A 20,045-nucleotide genomic window follows, 5' to 3' on the forward strand; every position below is an offset into this window, starting at 1 on the left:
TAGCTAGCATTCACTGCTGGACTTACTGCTGTAAAAAAGCACAGCTTCATTTTGAGAGTATGAGCTCTGGACTGAGAATTCTCTAATAATTACATTGTTTAAATTTGTCCCATTCAGAATTAAATTTGTTTCATTCAAAAGGTGCCATCAGTGCAAGTTTTTAATTGATTTTTTAAGTTGAGCTTTTATGGAATTTGTTCATCAATGTAAGTTTAATGTTTTGGCCATACCTTCAGTTACTCTTTTGGGTTTATTCTGATGATTTGTAGATTGTCACAGGTTTCTTTTTTCTAATATAGTACCATCTTTTTGTTCCTTTATTATTTTGTATGGATCTTACTTCCATTTGGCAGAAGGCTCCCAGTTGCACTCTCCAAAGAAGAGTAACACCATGACAGAGAGCCTTTCTGGAATATTCACTTCTGTTTATTGTGTGGTTAGGTGCCTGCCTTCAGCTCTGAAGAGTTTTATTCTTTATTCAAGTTTTATTTAACAGAATTTTCTTTGTCTCATAACATTCAGTGTTTGTAAACAGGGGTAAGGGTGTTCTCCTGCAACACAAGAGTGCAGCTGTAATGGATGTGGTACAAGGAAAGAGCATTATTTTGTGGTTGAAATTTGGCATCTAAATAACAGAGAGGGGTGTTGGGTGATGTTTTATTTTAAGCAGTTACCACATCAAAACCAACTAAAGCCTCTTATTATATTGATGAAGAAATCTTTTTGTAAACCAAGAGAAAAGCTGACTTATTGGCAAACTGGAACTTGATGGGGGGAGACAAGGGAAGAAGGGAGGTGAGACAATTACTGCAAGTAGCACTCAGGTTGGAGAAGTGAGGAATAGGCAGGTAAAATTTGTTTTTGAAACAGTACTTAAAATTGCAGAACTTGGATTTTAAATAAATAAAACTCTCTGTGGCTTCCTTGAAAAAAGTAGCAGTGCTTCAGAAAATACTTTTGCCTTCCCAAGGTATAAAGCAAAACCCAACACCCAGAAGTTTCAGCAGCAAATAGGTGTGGTAGAAGAGCCACATGAGGTATCATGTCCTAAATAGTTTGGAGGAAAAAATATCACTAATTACTTCTGTGGAATGTTCATAAAAATTAAACCTCATGAAAATAGAGTTTATAATGTCTTTGTTTTATATTGGAAGTAATCTGTGAAGTCAATGATAGGGGATTTTTCATTGCATAATTTAAACTGTGTCTTGGGTTATGCTGATAAATAAAGAGTACTTCAATCAAGAAACATTTCATGAAGAAGTGCTGCATACTGCTTTTCTTTTGATGGGATATAGGCTTGGGAAAAAAGCGCCAATGTCTCTGAGTTGTCCCTTCTGTGTTTAGCCAAAACTTCTTCACTTTAGTTCTGTTGTTCAAGTTGTTGTTCAAAATGCTACCTGCCAGCCTGAAGGAAAGTGTTGAAAAGAGTGCAAATCAAAGCAGCCCATTTTTAAACATATTTGGAGGCACTTAGATGTTTTTCTTTTTGTTCCATTTTTCATCTGTGGAATTGGGGTGTCCTTGGAATAGGTATAATAATCTTCTTACCTGCCCTGTTTTTTCTTGATCTCCTGGGATTGAACAGTTGCTGCTTCTTCAGCGTTAACATGTAATAAGTGTCTCCGCTTCCTTTTTTTGGAAAAGTTCTTTGTTTCACCTTTAATTTAGTTGGTTTTGCACATCTTAGAAATCTCTGGCACAAAGCTCTCCTGAACACCGGGAGGGGTCCCATGTTTGGGAGGATCATGCTGTCAGTGTTTCTGCAGCTTCCCTTGAGCTGTGTCTGTTGCCATTCCTGCAGCTGCCTGTGAGCTGTTCAGGGAGGAGCACTCCCTCCTTCTCCATAGCAGATCCTTACCCAGCGTGAGGAGCTCTGCTCAGTGGCTGGGATTTAGGAAATAGTTATTTAATGAGGATGGCAGGAACCCCCTGACCTCATGGCAGAAGAAAGGTCATTCTCTTTCTGTGTACGGGTCAGCAAAGCTCTTCGGTAGCTTTGTGCAAGGTGTCACAGTGGGAAGTGTAAAGCTCCCTCTGAGGAGAGCTGCTGAGAAGCCTGGGCTGCTGAGTCCAGTCCAGTGACCTCATGTGGCCATTCAAGGACTGTTTATACATATGCAGGGATATTCACGATTACAAGTAATTATATGTCTTAATTCAGTGTCTGCAGTTGTGTCATTCTGAAACAGTGAATCCATTCATGCTGTAATCTTGGCAAAGCAGCTCCTTCTGTTTGGCTGGAAGTTGGGAAAGGTCATGTAGGAATCTTGCATATAACAGCTGCAGAAGAAACTGCAGGGGAAGGGTGTGTGCCCTTACCCTACTCAGCCAACCTTTCCTGGAGCTCTGTGGAGAGAATGCATGGGTGTCTGTCACACGTTTGTGTCTCCATTGCATAAATCCCTCTATAATAGGTGTAATCAGCCTTGCATATTCTCCAGTACTGCCTTGCCTTCGTGTACTTTTTCATTGGCTCCTTTGATTTTTTGTCTTTGATATTTAGGGCTTGTATGGCTGTTGCTGGTTAATGGGTGGCATGGGCATTAAGATTTCAGAGTTGGTATAACTGGGTAAGAGTAGAATAGTGCTAGTCTAGAAAAGTTTGAGAATTTTTTTTAATTATTCTGTAGGTAAGTAGTTGTCTGATAGTCTGTCAGAACTTGGGATATTTTCTTTTCAGAATAGATTTTTTTTTCCCCAGAATGAATAATTGTCGAAATGCAACAGAGTTTCTGCAGGGTTTTTTTAATAGCATTTCATTAAAATAGCATAGCAGATTCAGGACAATATAGACTTCATTACCCTTTCTAGTCCTGATTCTGAAGTTTCAGCTACACAGAGAGCCTTGCACAATTAAGTCTGTCACTCACAGATGAGATTGCATGACTGAGACCAGTCTTTTATTAATCAAAACCAGAATTCCAGTGTAGCTTTTAAGGGCTGTGGATGTAGAGAGTGGATGTGTCTGGGGTTTATGCTTTAGAGTGAAGCAGGAGGCTCAGTGTAGTAGTGTAAGCATGTCTTGTCAAACAGCTGCTCCAGTTCTGACTTCCAGATCCTGGTCCTGAAGGGAAAGTTTCTAAAATGAAGCAGTGAGACAGTAAAATTATGGGGTTTGTGATACAAAAATACAGATTTGATAGAGATATTGCTACTCCTTGCTCTTTTGGGAGTCCCTCTTTTCAAAGTAAAATGCCAACACTGTCTTATCGGTGTTGTTTGTTTTCATTAAACCATGTTAGCATCTCTTTCCTTGCTAACACCCCTCCTCTGTTCCACAAATATCAACTGCTTGTCCTCAAAGGTATTTTGATTATATGTGGATATGTTAATTAGACCAGCGGTGCTCAGTTTGGGTTTGCTTTTGAGGTTTGGATTTCTTTCAGTCTTGAAGGATTTTTTTTTCACTCCTGCTTTGCCTGCTGTTTTTACCTGCCCTTTTTTTTTAATATTATAAAGTTGTTACATCAAAATAGATATATTTGTAATGTGAACGCCTTAAAGCCTTTTGTAAAATTTGACTGTTCTCTTAGCTACGTCTCCAAGCAGTTTTGTGAGGTCAGGAAATGTAGTGCTTAAAGGTTTGCCTGGAATGGATAAAACAACTTGGGATCAGTAAGCCATTAAAGCCCTGTAACTATGTATACAGATGATTTATTCAGCAGACCAAAGCTGGAGTAGCTTTGAGCTTGAGTTTATAAGGTTTGTAGTCTTTTAAAGCAGAAGCTGTCTTGCCAGGTCACCCTGTCTCTGGTCTTGCTTCCCACATTTCTTTTTTGGTTATGGATGAAGTTAGGCTGCTGGATAGGGCAATTCCAATCTCTTGCACAATTATGCCATTAATTCATTCTTGATTTGTGATTTAATATCTGTCCACCTGACTGTCACACTTGCTATGCCTTTCTCATATAAATTTCTGCACTGATCTGGTTAATTAGAAGACTAAACCATTTTTGTGTGTTAGATTTGGCTCATTTTTAACTGCCCTCAAGCAGCATAAAATTTATGATGTATTTAGTGGCTTTGCATAGAATTAAAATGCATAAGCAGGCTCTAGGAATGGAACAAGTAGGCTTGTACAGGAAGTAAATACACAGTAACCAAAATTGTTTATGGAGACTCACATGATATTAGAGCACTTCTAATTTTCAACTGTAGAAATACAGTATAACTTGTGTAACACTCTGGACATTTTTGTCAGGCCTGCATGGGAAAATGATTTTTTTTTTCTTTAAGTTTCCATTAATTTGAAGGAGAAGGATCCATTTTCATTTGGAACATTGCTTTATTTAAATAAATAGTCTCTGTTTTAGAGAGAACTGGAAAGTAAACTCCAGAAGCATTCCAGTAGTATCCAGAATACAAATTTAGTATTTTCAAATTTATCCATTCCTATTCTCATTCTTCCTATCAGTTACTGAATTGAAACTTGCCAGTATTTGAGGAAATAAGTAAAGGCATACATACCTAGAGGAATGGAATTGAGATGCAAGGTTGTCTTTGTTGTTGGTTGGTTAGTTTTTTTTAACACCATACTACTGACAGTTGTTAAAAGATTAAAAAAAAAGTAGGATTTTCCTGTTATTTTAATCTGGCAGTAACCAAGGTTTGAATCATAGTCAATTCAGTGATAAAATGTCAGTCTGTGTGCAGAAGTACCTATTAATCAGATGGAGGTTCTAACTAGAGTTTTAATATTCCCTTAAATATTACAGCAAATTTATTTTCTAAATAGATTTTACTTTATTATTTATGTAGTACATATATTTTTATTTTAAAAAAACCTGCCAAGCTCTTAAATGTTCACTGAATTATATATGAGCACATTGTATAATGCCAGCAAAATTTATAAAGAGGGGCTTTTAAGGAAAAATTTGCTTTTGATACTGTTTACAAGAGACTTGGTTTTCTGAGGCTGCATGTCCTCTGGTTTTTGTGATTTAGGCAGCTATTGGATCTCTGGAACTTCAAGAAGAAACAAAAGAAGAATCTGATGAAGAGGAGGATGATGATGAAGAGTCTGGACGATTACGTTTCAAAACTGAGCGGAAAGAAGGAACGATCATCAGGCTCTCAGATGTGACAAGAGAAAGGAGAAACATTCCAGAAACTTTGGGTGAGGTTTTGTGGCAGTGGATTGTTTTGCAGAGCTGTAATGAATGATAGTAAAGGGCAAAGTGTATTTAAGCTGAGGTGCATTCCAAATGTGTTTGCAGCCATAAGACCATATTTCTGCAAATCACACAGAGACTGTATCTTGTTTATGCAAAAGGTGCTGGTGGCTTTACAAAACAGAATATTTTAAAAACAAGAGTGCACTGGAATAACTGAATTTCTGTGCATAATTGCAAGGTAAATGACAATTGCATTTGTTTTCATGTATCTGTGGATTTGTTCCTTAGCTTAATATAAAGACAAGACCAGCCAATAAGGAGAGAACCTGTAATGGAGCTTGACTGTTAAAGGAACAGTGATTTGAATTAGGCTTTTAAGTGTGATTCTAAGTAATCTGGGATGTAGCTCTGAAATGAATGTTTAGCAAAAACATAATATTTCTGTTGTGAAATGGTTGCTATTCATACTAGTTTTTCTTAAAAATTTGTTGATAGAGACAGGATAGTTGACCGTGTGGTAGAAGGTTAAACTACAAAAAATTCTGTTTGCATATAAATATTTGCTTCCTTTTAAGATTATATAGCTGCTATGGTTTAAAAATGAAATTTCATTGGAGACCTACATCTCCTTACTCTGAAATATGAACATAGTTCAGAAAACACTTAGAGGAATTAACATTTCAGTTGAAGTTACAAACGTAATTTCCATCCTGTCACATTTTGGTGACCTTTTGTGACAGCTTGTCTCTATTGGAGGAGTGCATTCTTACCTACTGATTAACGATGTCATTTGAAACCATTTTATTACCAGCAATAGTGAAATTAATCTTGACACTTAGAGACACTAGAAAAATAATTGCTGATTCACTGCATTAACTGTGTATGTGAGAACTATACAGTCAAGATGAGACCAAGTGTAAAAAAGGTAAAAAGATGTAAAAAAGATGCAAAAATACAGTGCTCTCAGTAATGTAGCTAAGATCTTTCCTAAACATTTCTTCCTCCTAGATAATGTAAAGAATGGCTTTTCAAAGTTCAGAAGAGGGGTATTGTAGGACAGCTATGCAATTGATTTCCAGCAATACCAAGTTTGTCACCTTTGATAAGAAATACATGTCTTCTTTCAGTGCTTGTAGGTGAAGTCTTCTCAGAGTGGGAATTGTCATTATTCTTGGGATGTAGTTACCTCTTGAGGAATGTGGAGAGGAAAAATGTCTTTGGTATTATCAAACTAAAATACTCCCTCTGTATCTAATCAAAACTACACAACCCAAACCCTTAGACTTATGCAGAACCAATTGCCAAGTGCTAACCAAGGTCAGTTGGATGTGGCAGTACTTCTTAAGCCCTGCTTAGTGGCTTATGTTCATTCTCATGCCTTGTGGCTGAGAGTTCAGGCTGGGCTAGGAAATGTGAGTGTTTTGAATTTGTGCAGTTGCTCTGTGTCCAGAAGCACAATCAGTTTGCAGAGCTGGATGATGAGGAGAAAATAAATTACATCATACTGCATATATATGTAAATGAATATGTATATGTAGCTATGCATGGGTTCTTAGCCAGGGAGGAGCTGTATTCATCTGAGTACTTGGCTGTGCTTTGGAAGAACCCAGGGAGGGAAAGAGAATCACTTCTTCCAATGCTCATCACCTCTTTTATTTGAGCAGTCTGAGGTTGCTTTCAAGGAGGTGGGGACTGATTTTGTTGCTTCCCTCCTTGCAAAACCATCTGCCATGTCATCTCTTCTGCTTGATATCTGTGTGTGTGGGAAACAATGCTCTCACATTCAATATGCAGCCCCCCTCATAATAGAGCTGATTGTATTTTGCTGAGTGGTGATGTGTAGCTACATGCAGCACTTGAGGTGCTCAGTGGCATGAGTCTTAACTTTTGGAAGAAGGTTCTGAACTTGCACTTACGTGTCTAAGCAAACTTCTTCACAGGTAGGACAGTTGCCCTCAGTGACATGTTGTAGGGGAAGTCTGCTCGATATTGATGTAATTTTTCTATTTTTAAAATCAATTATTATATTCTACTTCTGTGATGACAGATGTAATATGAACATGAATTCATGTGTGGTTTTGTTTGGGATTTTTTTTTTCTAAAGTTGGTGTTATGTATGTTCCCTACTCTGGCAGAATACCTGAGTGTGTGGACTGTGTCTTTAAGGACGAAGCCTTAAAAGTTTGAGAAGTTTTGTGTTAAGTGGGAAAGAAAATAATTTTTGTATTTTCAAGAGAGTGATTCTGCACATCCAAAATTGACAGACTTGACTTTGTATGGATGCTGTCATCCCTTCCCCAAGCTTCATCAGCATAGTGCTCTGAAGTAATTTTGTTTGGAGCTGTCCATTTTTATTTCTAAATTTGTTTCTGTTCAGTGTCCCTCAATGTTTGCTCAAGAGGCTGAGAGACTTGGCCATAGTCTTGTGTTTTAGGAAACCTAGCTCTGTTCCCAAGTTCATTAAAAATTGTTTTCCTCAGGTGTGTTTTCTAAGCTATATAATAGGAACTTGCTTCTTATCTTGCTTGATCATCAGTGGTAGATACTTGTTGCAATGACTGAACTTTATTTTCCAGGCTACAGCCTGGCTGAGTTCAGGGTTGTAGTGTGGAAGATGGTAGAGAAATTGGCACTTCCTGTCCTATTAATGGGAAAACAAAACAACTGTTCAAACAGCAGCACGCCCAGGATGCCCTGCAGGACTTGGATCATTTCTGGATAAGGGAAAGATATTTTCAGCGTAGTGGCACTATTTCCTCCCTGTGGATATATGGGAAGTAGCAGTCTGTCTTTCAGGCAGGTCAGGTCAAAGCCCACATTGGCCCTTCCATGTTTGTGAGTTTCTGAAGAAACACAACTTGCTGCAGGTGTGGAGAGGAAGGAGATTTGCAATCAGAGCTCAGTTTTTCCCATCTAACCAGCTTTTTTGATCCCCATCAGCCAAAGATGGCTATGGTGGTTGTTTTACTTGCATCTAATGCTTTTGATTGCAAGAGTACATCTCTCAATTTTTGTCAGAAGTGCACATTTGATACCTAAGACTTGAGGGACTATGGTTCCTTCCCTCATTCTAAGCATTCTGTATGATTTTCCTGATAAAGCCTGATTGTCTTGGGCTCTGCTATGCAGCTGCCTTGAGGGCAAAGGTACCCAACGTTTCCTCGGAGTACTTAAGGCTTTATGCCATTCAGTTGTGGTGTCAGACTGGAGAGAAAAGGAGGTAGAGAAACTTGTCTCATCACCAAGGTGCAAAAATGAAATGGGAAACTCTGGCAGATCTTGGGCTTCTAGAAGTCTGTCGTGTGCGCTGTGTTCTTACAGGTGACCTGCAAGTTCAGAACTTTTAAAAATTGAAAAGCTCCTGATTGTGGAGGAGCTGAATACTTCTGAAAACTGGGACATGCAAATTTGTAGTCTTTGCAGCTCAATCTTGGAGGTAGTTTTTGTAGCCAAGTAAGAATAACTGCCACAGAGGGAATGCTCAGTGCTCACCCTTTTCTGCCCTTCTGTCAATCCTCGACTTCAAAGACTAATAGAGATTACTTATGAAGATGTTTAAGATGGTGGTTTAAGTAGCTTTGGCCTTCAGACTCACAAGAAATTGCAAGAGTTTTCTAATTGATTTAGTTACGTATTCTTGGGAGAGGATGACTAGTGGTGTGGAGGCATAGTAGTAATGTCTCCTTCCAGATACTAATTACTTTAATTCTGATATTCAGGTGTTATAGCCACCGTGTGTAGTATTGACAAGTAAATAATAATTCAAAGTGTGCTTTTATTTGTCACGAGCATGTTTGTTTCTAGTAGTTTATTTTTGCCTTGCTAGAGGCAGAAATCAACATTAGGGGTAACAAAGGATCTGACTAGCACATGGCAACAGATTCAGCTGCATGTTTGAGTAAAGTTTATTACCCCTTGTAAGTGATTGAAACTGATGAGTGGTTCTGCTTATGCTTTCATAGTGCGTTTCTTGAAGTCTGTTGTAGACCTTTTCTGTACTGTATTTTCAAGTGATTTCATTACTTGGGTCTGTTACTGCATCATTTATTGCTTAATGTTGTCAGCATTGTCCAAGGTTTCACATTTGTCATCTTTGCTGAGTACCACATGTTCTCTGGTGTTTACCCACAATGTGAGTTGGGTGTTATCAGCAGCCATGTGTTTGACTTGAGCTGGGCGTGGATTTTAATGTGTGCTCTCTCTTCAGTGGAATTTCCACTTGTGAAGTACAGCTGGTTCTTAAACTACATACAATAACACAAAAATTAAGTAGTTACGTACTAGAAACACTTCAGCGAGCAGGATGTCTTTCTCTGGAACAGGTCAATGTGCAGAAGAGTCTGCTGCATAAAATCTGTTTATATGGAAGACTCAACAGATCCTTTACTGTAAAGTTTACTGCAGATTCATCATCTTGCCTGACATCTGCAGATAAGGAGATGTTAAAGATAACAAAACTTTGAGAGGAGCTACAGTCTCCTCTTGGAGCATAAGGCAGAGTTTGATACCATCTTCAAAAAGAAAACAACCAAACCTTTTTGTACATGTTTGTTTCATTTAACTGCTGCTTTTTTTGCCTGTGCAAAAGACACAAGTATCCGTGTTTTTTTCCTTTTAAAGATGTTGTTAATGAAATGTTAACATGCCACCTAAAGGAGATCCAAGTGCCTGCAAATTTTATGTTAGTTGCAGGGATTCTTCTGCTGTTCTGGCAGTGTTTTATTTGTCATTGTTTTTCACCCTTTCAGCACAAAACTAAAATGTTTTCCACCTTTCTGTCTCAACAGAGCTTTCTGCAGAAGCCCAAGCAGCATTACGTGAATTTGAAGAGAGGGAAAGGCAGCTTAAGCAGGGGCGATATGGCTCCAGGAGAGGAGGGAGAAGAGGAGGCTCAGTTATGTGTCATGGAATGGGAGAACAAAGGAGAGACAATAATGATAGGGGAAGAATGAAGGATCACAGGCCTGCACTGCTGCCAAACCAGCCATCAGCAATGGTACCTTTTAATCCTTGGTGTTCTTTGAGCATCCTTGCAGGAAGTTGTGGAGAAATGCATTTTAAATAATGAATCTTTGCAAAGGTGAAATATTTATTCCAGTGTAGACCTGTTCTCTCAGAGCATTGTTAGGCAGTGTGGGTTTTGTGTGCTGTGATGATTGTCAAGTATGTACTTAGTCCTGTTACTGGCTTCACCTTGAGCAATCTCAAGACCTCCAAGTGAAAAGTGCATTTTGACTGATGAATCACAGTCAGACTCACCTGCTGGTTTGCATGAGGAAAAACTGAATTCCTCTGAGAAGTCTACATGTGACCTGGAAACATGTTCAGCCCCATGTTATTCATAATAATGTAGTTTAAAAACTGTGATTCTGTAAAATACTTGTTGGGTTCTGTCAAGGTAATATTTTTGCTGATACTTCTTTAAAAATCTATTTGCATATAAGACAACTCCATTTGCATATAAGAATGCTTCTATGGAGGTAAATAAAACCCTAGGACACTAATTACCACTTCACTATTAGCTAAATTATTTTGGGATTTCAAATGAAATTTAGCTTTGTTACCACTTTCTTTTTCTCTGCTGTGCTTTGTATCACAATATAAAGGACTTTTTCCATCAAAAAACCTTATGTAAACTAAAACCAAGCAGACAGTGATCAAGAGATCAACACTTATTTTTTGTTCACTGTCATAAAATATACCGGAAGGTGAGATTGTAGAACAAAGTCTGTGTATGTCTTTGCAGGACAAGGTCATCTGTGTTAAACAAAGATGATTTTTTCCAACAGCATTAAGTAGGTGCTGGTTACTGGCAGGAGTCAGTGGATATCTCAGTTCTTGAGAGCCCTGCAGTAGTATATTTTGTGCTTTTTAAGCAATGGAGGTTGAATTTTTTTTTTTTTTTTTGTTTTGCTGCAGTTCTTGTAAGTTAGTTTGATTTTAAATGTAAATATTTGTGCTAATCACAGTGTCTTGTGCATAGTATGTAGCTGCTTTGCCTTATATGTGTGGCTGCTGAAAGAAACAATGTCACACCTTTATTGCTAAAAGGTTGCCTCCTTGATTCTCTTACATTGCCATTTGGAAGGTACTGAACTAGAACTGAGATCTAGTGACAGTGACTTGAGAGGCAGAAGAGTGTCTCTGAAAGGAGACACCTTTTTTTTTTATTTATTAGCACTGATTTTGGCCATTTGTTTTTGAGACTTGAGCAGCAAGGGACTTTCTTCTATGTTCGGAAAGAGCCCTTTGAAAGGTATCTTCAAATGAGGTTTTTCTCCAAGCAGTATGGTTAGGTGTGCTGCACTGATATTGAAGGGTATTTGAATTTGTGTGCTGCACTGAGATCTGAATTTGTATTTTGACTTCTGCTGCTAGTGCTAGGCCTATTATCTCAGAGAGGCTATTCTATACATGAGAGAAAAGGTAGTGAATTTGTTTTGATACTAGACTCAGATTTCTTCTGATGTTCACAGAAACCTTACTGCAGTTAATAACACTGACATATGCAAAACACTGACATGCAAAACCCTGACATATGAAGCTTGACAGTCTCACTGTTAAAAATGAGTGAATTTATGTGCATTCCCTGTGCTGCTTTGCTCTTCGCTGTCCCCTCCTTCATATGAATGTTTCTGATTGCTCCTTTGCTTTCCTGTGCTGATGGTTTTTAGTGGTTCCAATTGATTATAGGGGAAAAGAAGTTTCTCTGTTCATAATTGGCCTTAATTGTTCTCCAGAGATGTCTTGGTTTTGTGCTCATTTATGTCAGGTTATTTTAACTTTAAAGCCTAGTGACTCTGTTCTTTTGTCTGACTTTAGACGCACTCACAGAGGTTAATTCCAACACACCAGCAACCTGTTATGAGTCTGTTCCAGCAGCAACAGCAGCAGCAGCAGCAGCAACAGCAGCAACAGCAGCAGCAACAACAGCAGCAGCAGCAGCAACAGTTACAATCTCTGCTTCCTTTACAGCATCAGCATCATTCTTCTCCTCCTCCAGGGCTACATATGCCCCCTCAGATAGAAACACCTCGAATAATGATGACTCCCCCTCCAGTGACACCTCAGCAACCGAAGAACATACACATAAATCCACATTTCAAGGGGACGGTAGTGACGCCTGTACAAGGTGAGCTTTCTGAACATCTTCCCAGTCATGCAAGCATGACTCATCTCATTCCTTGCCAGAGATGGAACAGTTTGTTTGTTTATCACTTCATGGAAATGTGCTTCAGGCTGCTGTTTTTTTTTCTTGAAGCTTGAAACAAATGTTTTGCCTGAAGTAAGACATAATGTTGTTGGACTGTGACCAACTGAACAAGCAAAACCTTTTCATCTTTTATCATGTTTGCTATTATAATGTAAAGCCTGAGAAGAGCAGTAAAAATGGAAACTGAAAAGAGAACGTGATTTTTCAAAAGAGAATAAATGTCAATTTTCAAAACTAGGGAAGTACTGCAATTTGGAAATTTCCCAAGACCATCTACCTGTTTTGATGAGATGGTACTGAGGTACTCCTTGCAATGCAGTTGCTCTGTGAAGGACACCAGTTGCTGTCCTTATTTGAGAAGATACATGTCCTCAATTCTCCTTTCACAGAATCACTTCTGTAATTGTTTTGGTTTGCAAATATGCAAATATGTTTTTTTCTCTAAGTTAACACAAACATTTGGCCTACTCTTCTGAGGGTAGTTCTCAGCAAAGCTGTTGGTGTTACTGCTTATTTAGGAAGTGTGTAATCCCAAAGAGGGTTAGAAAAAGAGACACCTGCATAGCTCTGATTTCTGATTATGTTGGGACAAGACAGACTAAATAAATAAATAAATATTTTTACGTATTTACAGTTAGGTTTTCTGTATTTTTTCCCCCTTCATATCAACAGAACACCTAGCCAGTGCTAGCCTGGCTTTGTTGATTTGACCAATGAAAAGCAGGAATTTGGTAGGGTAGAATATTGCCAGTATATGGAGGACTGCTGTGCTTCTCACAAATGGCTTTGTAGTAGCTGTGTCAGAGAGCTTATTTTGCTTTTCCCTGTGGTGCTTCCAACCAAATTATCCATCAGGATAGTTTATCTGGAAACACTCCAGAATAACCTTTACTTGTGGATTTGTACCTTCTGTGCATTTTTCTAGCACTACCAAAGTAAGTTACTGTTTAATGAGAAGCAAAAATTGCTTTTAGATGATTCTAGATGCCTTTTCTCTGTCCCTGTGAAACAGCACCAGATCTTTTCTATCTAGTTAAGCAAATGTGATTGTAATCCTGGGAATGGCTACTGAGGGTTTGTGTTTTTGCCTAACGTCAAAAGTATCCTGGTGTATTTTCTTCTGTTTTTAGGAGGTTTTTTTTCACATTACTAGGCAGCTTTAGGCTCTTCTCAGCTTTACCACTATGTCTTTGTCATTGTAGCTGTTGGAGGTCTCTTGCTTGATCTTGTTCATAGTCTGTTTTTCAGTCTTCATGCATATCCTCATTTCCAGAAAGTTGCGTACCTCCTGCAGGTTAGGAGATCTTCAGTATTGGATTTGTAATGGGGAGGGTAGTTCTTGGGGGGTTTTTTTATACCTTATATCTGCTGACTTCATGTACACATTCATTTCTTGATTTATAAAAGTCTAGGTATTCTCTTAGGTTAAGCAGCCCTGGAAGAATGAGTGATTGATTGCTGAATGGTGTTAAAACCTGCATTCAGCAAGGGCATTCTTTGCTCTGTGTATTGATGTCAGCTGCTTCATATGAAATACCTTTTGTGTCATTCATTTTACTGAAAGAGTTCTTGGCAAGACTCCTGAATTTTTCTGCTAATAGGTGTGCAGCATGCTATGAAGTGCAATCTTTAAAGTCACTGTAGAAATTTAACTTCTTGATTAGAGAGCATGTATTGGAAGCTAAGTTTCCTGAAGTGACTGAGGATAGTGGCCATCTCAGTCTTAATCTGCAGCAGTACAGTTATGTTGCATGAAAGTAAATACTTGCACAGATAAGGAAAATGTGAAAATGTATTGGAAATCATGAGCTTTGTGTAGATAAATGAGCATAATTCTAAAATCTTCAAAGGTATTTGCATATTAAGGTGAATTTTAAAGCAGTCACTGCAGGCAAATGGTAGATAGAAATTCCAGTGTAGGGAGTACTGTTCCAAGCTTCCTCTTAAAGGTCTTCCTTTAATCCATCTGCTTGAAGCCCCCGTAGGAAGAGACTGGTAGTGATAACAAAAAGAGGTTTTTCACTTGTGGCATCATTTTTTTCAGGGTAACGTGAAGGATGAAAGATCAGATTGACTTCATGTTCTTGGTGATGTCCTGCCCCTTCTTGGCTGAACATATTTCCAGATACATGGGGGGCTTTACACATTGGAGAATACAGTCAGATAGGTGCAAAGTTTATTGGGATTCTGTTGTTGAAAATGTGATGCCTGGAAGCTAAAAATGCCATGTCTGGAAGTGCATGATATGCGCACTTAGGTTCTGGTAATTTTAATGGTTTGCTGTCATGTTTTAGTGCAGACTGGCATTTTTTCCTCTCTAATTTTATGGCAGGATAAAGCAGGATAAAAGATAATTGTCAGCACCAGGGACACTGTTCCTAACTGCAGAGAGTAGAAATACACTTTTTAAACATCTTTTTGGTTTGAGTTAGCCTTGAAATGCATCGTCTATATCAGTGTTTTCTAAAATAGACTCAAACCTCCTGTAAATTGTTACGAAATTTTCATGTGAGCAACATACCATGTAAAGGAGCTCAAGTAGACAGCTACTTCAGCCTGAAAAGGAGTAGAAACACTGTTGCAGAGTCCTATCATTGGCTTATTCCTTTGATGTTTCAAAGGCAAATCTCTTCACAGTAGCCACCACCTCCCTGCCCAGCCCCGAATCCTGATTCGAAAAAATAGTTACTTTCAAGTCTGTTTTGTTTCAAATGAATTGGTGCTATTTTTAGTCTTTGAAGCTTCATAAATGATGAAGGACTTGGTCTGTAAAACACCTAAAAGATGAGGATACCTGTGGATACCCACTGCAGGCACTGTGCAGTTGGTGTTCAGCTGTGCCTCCTGTGGCATTTGAATCCTGTACCTTTTAGCTGGTCTCATAGTTTTAGGAGATAGTTTTATCTTTTCTTTGTGTCCTATTCTGCAAATTAGTTTTGAGTTGTAGGTAGTAATTTTTGCTGAATGTGTGTCCAAACTTGAGTATGATCAGTTTATTAGTGCTGGAGGACTGTATGCAGATGTACTATGAAATACTGATTTAACCTGAGAAAATAGGTGTTGCATTTTTTTCCCCTTAAATGTTTATACCACAAGTAACTTTTTCAGAGATACTGTGCTGCTGCCAAAACTGATATGAGCTAATGAGCAGTTTATGGCAGCTCGGTATGCCATTTACCTTTTGAAAACTGTTTGGTGTCTTGGGAAAAATCACATTGTAATTCTCCTGAATAATCAGTGTGGGAATAACTTCTTCATCTTTTCAAATATGGCATTGGAATTTATAGCCAGAAGCAATTTAATCTCCTTAAAATAGTATCTTACACCATGCTGTGTATTATTTTTGAAACATACTTTTCACACCTATGGAATATTTTGCATCAAGAAAATGAGGACTTGAGACTTCTTTGCTGCTTAAGAAAGTGTCCAAGGATTGAAAGGGCACAGAGTTTGAACTACTATCTTTCATGAGTATTAATTTGTTTAAAATATATAAATATATGAATTTATATGCTACTGCTGGAGGCAGGATACTGAAATAGACTCTAGTGCTCTGTTCAGTTGACTTTTCTCTACATTTCCCACCTTACGCTATTTTTCTCAATGCCTCTTTGACCTGTAATACCTGAACTATTTTAGGACTAGGTCTTTCAAGAGCATTGTATCAGGTTGTTTTTTTTTTTCCACGTAGCCATTTGATACCAGGCTGTTTGATACCGACAGATGTTCATTAAAAGCCAGGATGAAACTATTCCAATCATTTTCTCGTGTAATGTGATACAAAGCTTGCACACAGTCCTCCTGTGCTGAAAGACTGCTGCAATTAGTTTACCCCATCAGTCTCTGAACCAGCAAACCACAAGTACTTAAGAAAAGTGGATAGGAGCCAGACTTGGACATGAACTGAAAAAAAAACCACTAATGGATTAGTTTTTGTGCCTCGGCTACCAAGGGAAAAGGGATTTTTGAGGCATCTTAGCAAACTTCTGTGTTGGGAATTGCACCCAACTTCTCTCTCAAACTAGCAGCATTTTTGATATCTTTTCCTGCTCTGAAGTGTAACACAGTAGCTGTCTGCAAAGTCCGTGTTTAACCCTGCCTGGAAAATATTTCCCTATCACTTTCAGAAGTGCTGAAAACAAACTGGAGAAGAATCGTACTAAAAGCTTTTAGTAAATGAGAAAACACATTGTGTGGTTTGAAATGCTTTATTTAACTTCTCTAGGCCTTTTATTTAGCATGGAAATGTTTGTATTTTTAACCGCTTAGACAGCTCTGATAGGAAATAAAAAGTGCACTGGAAAATGGGGAAGCTGTCATTACGTGTTGTATTTGAGATTCGAATATAGGTTCAGTTCCCAAGGTGATCCAGCTGTAGCGCTTTGTGCATTTTGCCATAACATTGAGTGAATGTTTTGGGAAATAGCTTTTTGTGACTAGCCTTTCAAAGTGCAATTGTAAGGACAAATCATCCATGTTAATCACCCTAAAGTACTAGTTTTAGAGGTTATTTTTTTCAGGAAAAAGTCTCCTAATTCTTCTTGGTGTCTCTATGCAATCACAGTCATCTGAGATGAGCAGTTCTGTGATCACAGCTGCCCACACCACTGTGGTAGCAAGGCCAGACTAAGTAGTTTTTGTGTGCTGTTAATTGCAGCTGCCTGCTTTATTTTACCCTCACAAGCAGTGATTTTATACCAGTTAGAGTCTCTCAAGTCCATGCTTCCTGTGGTAGCTTGGTGGTGAGACCGGGAGATGCTTAGAAAATGTTGAGTGGCGTGAAGTTGAGAAGGCAAATTAATCATGTAGCCTTCTATTTGAAACATGAAATTATTGTTAGTGTCTCTGTCAGCTTTGTCTAAGAGATGTCTTTGGCTGAATAACTATTCTACTTTGCCTTCCTGCAACAAGGAGCAATTTAATTCTGGAAAATGCAGAACTAAATTATGTAAATTAACTAGGAGAAGCCTAATTGCCCTGTTGCATGCTGCAGGGGAGGGAACGGTTGCTCAAAGCTAATTGTAGGAACTGTAACATGTGAGGGTAAAAGTAGCAGATTTTAATAATGGCTTTTTATTGCAACTCCTTTTGGAAATAACTGCAACAACTGTTAGGTAAAACAAATGGTGTTAAAAGATGCTTCTTGTTTCAGTGCCCTTGCTGCCAGTTCCCGCCCAACCAAGACCTGCTGTGGGACCCCAGAGATTTCCTGTGAGTAGCAGCTGTTTCTTCTTCTCTGATATGGATAAGCATACATTTGCAAGGAAATATTAATATAGCAAATAAAAGCTGTTCTAGTGAAATACAATTTTAAGGATTTGTAAATATTGACAATACACTCTGCAGTTGAAAATGTTTGTTAAAAGCTTAAGGTCAATGGATTTTTGAGAGCAGAATTAATTCTGTTTAACTGTAAAACTGTTGAACCAGTCTCTCCAGTGGGAAAGGCATGAATGCATCTTGTCTTAAGGAATACAGGCTTCATTTTATTACTTGACGCTTTCTGTATAAATGGAATCCTTATTTTATTTGATATAATAAAAGGCTATTTGAAATAATCCTTAAGCTTAAAAAGCAGTAATATGTATTTATTGTTGAATGCAGCAATAATTTTTATCATAACTAAAGGTATTTCAGCAGCCTTATGTATTTTATATAAAAAATAGAACTGGCATTGCATGACCTTGCTTTCTTTTATGTTTCTAATTTTGAAAACAAACAAGACACTTAGCTGCTTCACTAGGCTAATTTCACTCATAAGTTTTTTAACTCTATGAATGGAAAGAGTGCATACTTCTAGAACTTTTCTCATCATTTCAGTTTTGTTATCCTAAATTTCTAGTTGAAATGCTTAGCAGGGTATCAAAGTATCAAGCAGAGTATCAAGCAAAGACCTAAGATGCAATATTGAAGTATTTTCAAGTAGAAACCTGTATATTATGCTTCCCAAATATATAAAACACAAAAAAATCCTTTGTTGATGTGTGCAGTGCTGAAGGAGGAAAATAAATGTCTGAACTTTTGTGTAGTATCAGAGACAATTACTGGCATAGAGATCAGATGTGCTGGGAAGAAGTAGATTACAGTAACCTGATGTGACTTTTGATTGCCCAGTGAGGACCTGGTTTTTAATGCACAATATTTTGCATACGGGACATACAACTGAGGAATTGTGAGATCTGGATTTTGCAGTGAAACAGTCTTTACAGTGCTGCATTTCTTCTGTGACTTCTTAAAAAATTAAGCTGTAAACCCACAGTTTCATGAAGTAAATTCATGTTATGTTGTATTGTCAATACAATTTTTTTGAGCTTTTTGAAATTAAAAATATTGCAGTTTTCAGAGGAAATAGTCTTCTTCAGCCTTTCTTACCTTATTTACATTTTGAAAGTAATTTTAATTGTCATTTTTTATGAAAAGAAGTGTCTTGCATTTGTTTTTCTTTGATACTAAGTTGATTTGCCAATAAACACTATTTGGGATGGAAAAGAAGTTGGAGGATAAGGAATATCTGTAAAGGCATTGTAATTGGGATCTTTGAAGTGTGTTTACATCTGTGTAGAAAAATTGGAAATTAATTTCTTTTTTAATTGAGTGCGAAATTAGATTTTGGTTTTGCTCACTTTCAGGGTTGCAAGTTGAGAAGTATTGCAAACCTAACTAATCTTAAAAGGGAATAAAGTAAACAGAACATCTTTTGGTAGGACTCTTGCTCCTTCAACCTGCAGGAAAAACTAGACTGCTTGCTGCCTGTTTATTTATATAGGCAGTGCACCAGATAAGAGTCAGTGTAATTAAATTTTCATGAGGAGGAGGAGGGCTGACTTAACTAGGAGTATCTGGCACTGTCATTTGGTTGCCCTGGCTGGTTGTTTTTCTACTTCAGCTGTAACATGCTGCATGACCCTGAGAAAGTTGCTTCATCTTTCCATGGCTCACTGAGTTATAAAGTGGACTTCCCTTATGAAGTACTTTATAAATTTTGCATAGGTTATCAGTCATATTAGGATTAGGAATTAAGTGTCACTGTGTACATATCTCATGTTTATTTTATTAAATGTAGTATGTTAGCTCTTGAGCTGAAGACAAATTTACTTTCTGACTAACGTTTTATCTTGCAGAACTACCTTTTTTGCTGTTACATGTCAGATGCCTTTGTGCTATTGTAATTCACTTGTTTATGTATAAATGTTGACTTAAAGCAATGCAGCAATGGCTAGACAATTTTGACAAGCCGTTTGAAAAAGATCAAAGACTTACTCCAGACTGCATACAGTTCATTCAGCCTTTTCTTCATTGTGTAAAGAATCTCTGGATATGTAATAACTTGAATTCGCTCTTGTTTTTAGGATTGCATAATCAGAGGATAATAATTAACTGATTTTTCTGATTGCTTTGCTTCTAAAATGTAGTGGGGTTAGAATTAAATATTTGTAGTCTGCTTTCCCCTTGAACTTTGAACTGGATGGTTTCTTTTAATTGAACGTGGCAGAGATGGAAACATGAAAATAATTAAATTCTTGCAAGAAGAGACCAGATGTGGGGCAATGCCATAACTGAAGGAAAAATTTGTCTCAGAGTTTCTATCTAATGCAGGAGAGAAACCTCTCAGTGCAGAGAGCCTGTGTGTCCCAAATATGGGAAGAACTTCAATCAGAGCTAATCAATTGCCAGTCATAAATCTATTGGAAACCAGGTGTTGTTAATTTAAGGCT

General features: G+C 37.8%; 1 protein-coding gene across 3 annotated transcripts in view; it reads left to right on the forward strand.

Annotated features, from left to right (window-relative positions):
• Positions 1–20,045, forward strand: part of RBM33 (RNA binding motif protein 33) — a 102,185-nt gene that overhangs the window by 24,403 nt on the left and 57,737 nt on the right. For 2 of the 3 annotated variants that reach the window (XR_009933851.1, XM_062506419.1), the window contains exons 7-10: positions 4,948–5,119; positions 9,905–10,113; positions 11,940–12,249; positions 17,483–17,541. Coding sequence is in view for 2 of the 3 variants with exons in the window: in XM_062506419.1 (XP_062362403.1) it covers positions 4,948–5,119; positions 9,905–10,113; positions 11,940–12,249; positions 17,483–17,541 (750 nt within the window). In the remaining variant the exon portion in view is untranslated. The remainder of the gene's footprint in view (positions 1–4,947; positions 5,120–9,904; positions 10,114–11,939; positions 12,250–17,482; positions 17,542–20,045) is intronic. The other variant, XM_062506408.1, reaches the window with a different exon arrangement.

The sequence above is a fragment of the Cinclus cinclus genome, chromosome 1 (assembly GCF_963662255.1).
Source record: "Cinclus cinclus chromosome 1, bCinCin1.1, whole genome shotgun sequence".
NCBI lineage: Eukaryota > Metazoa > Chordata > Aves > Passeriformes > Cinclidae > Cinclus > Cinclus cinclus.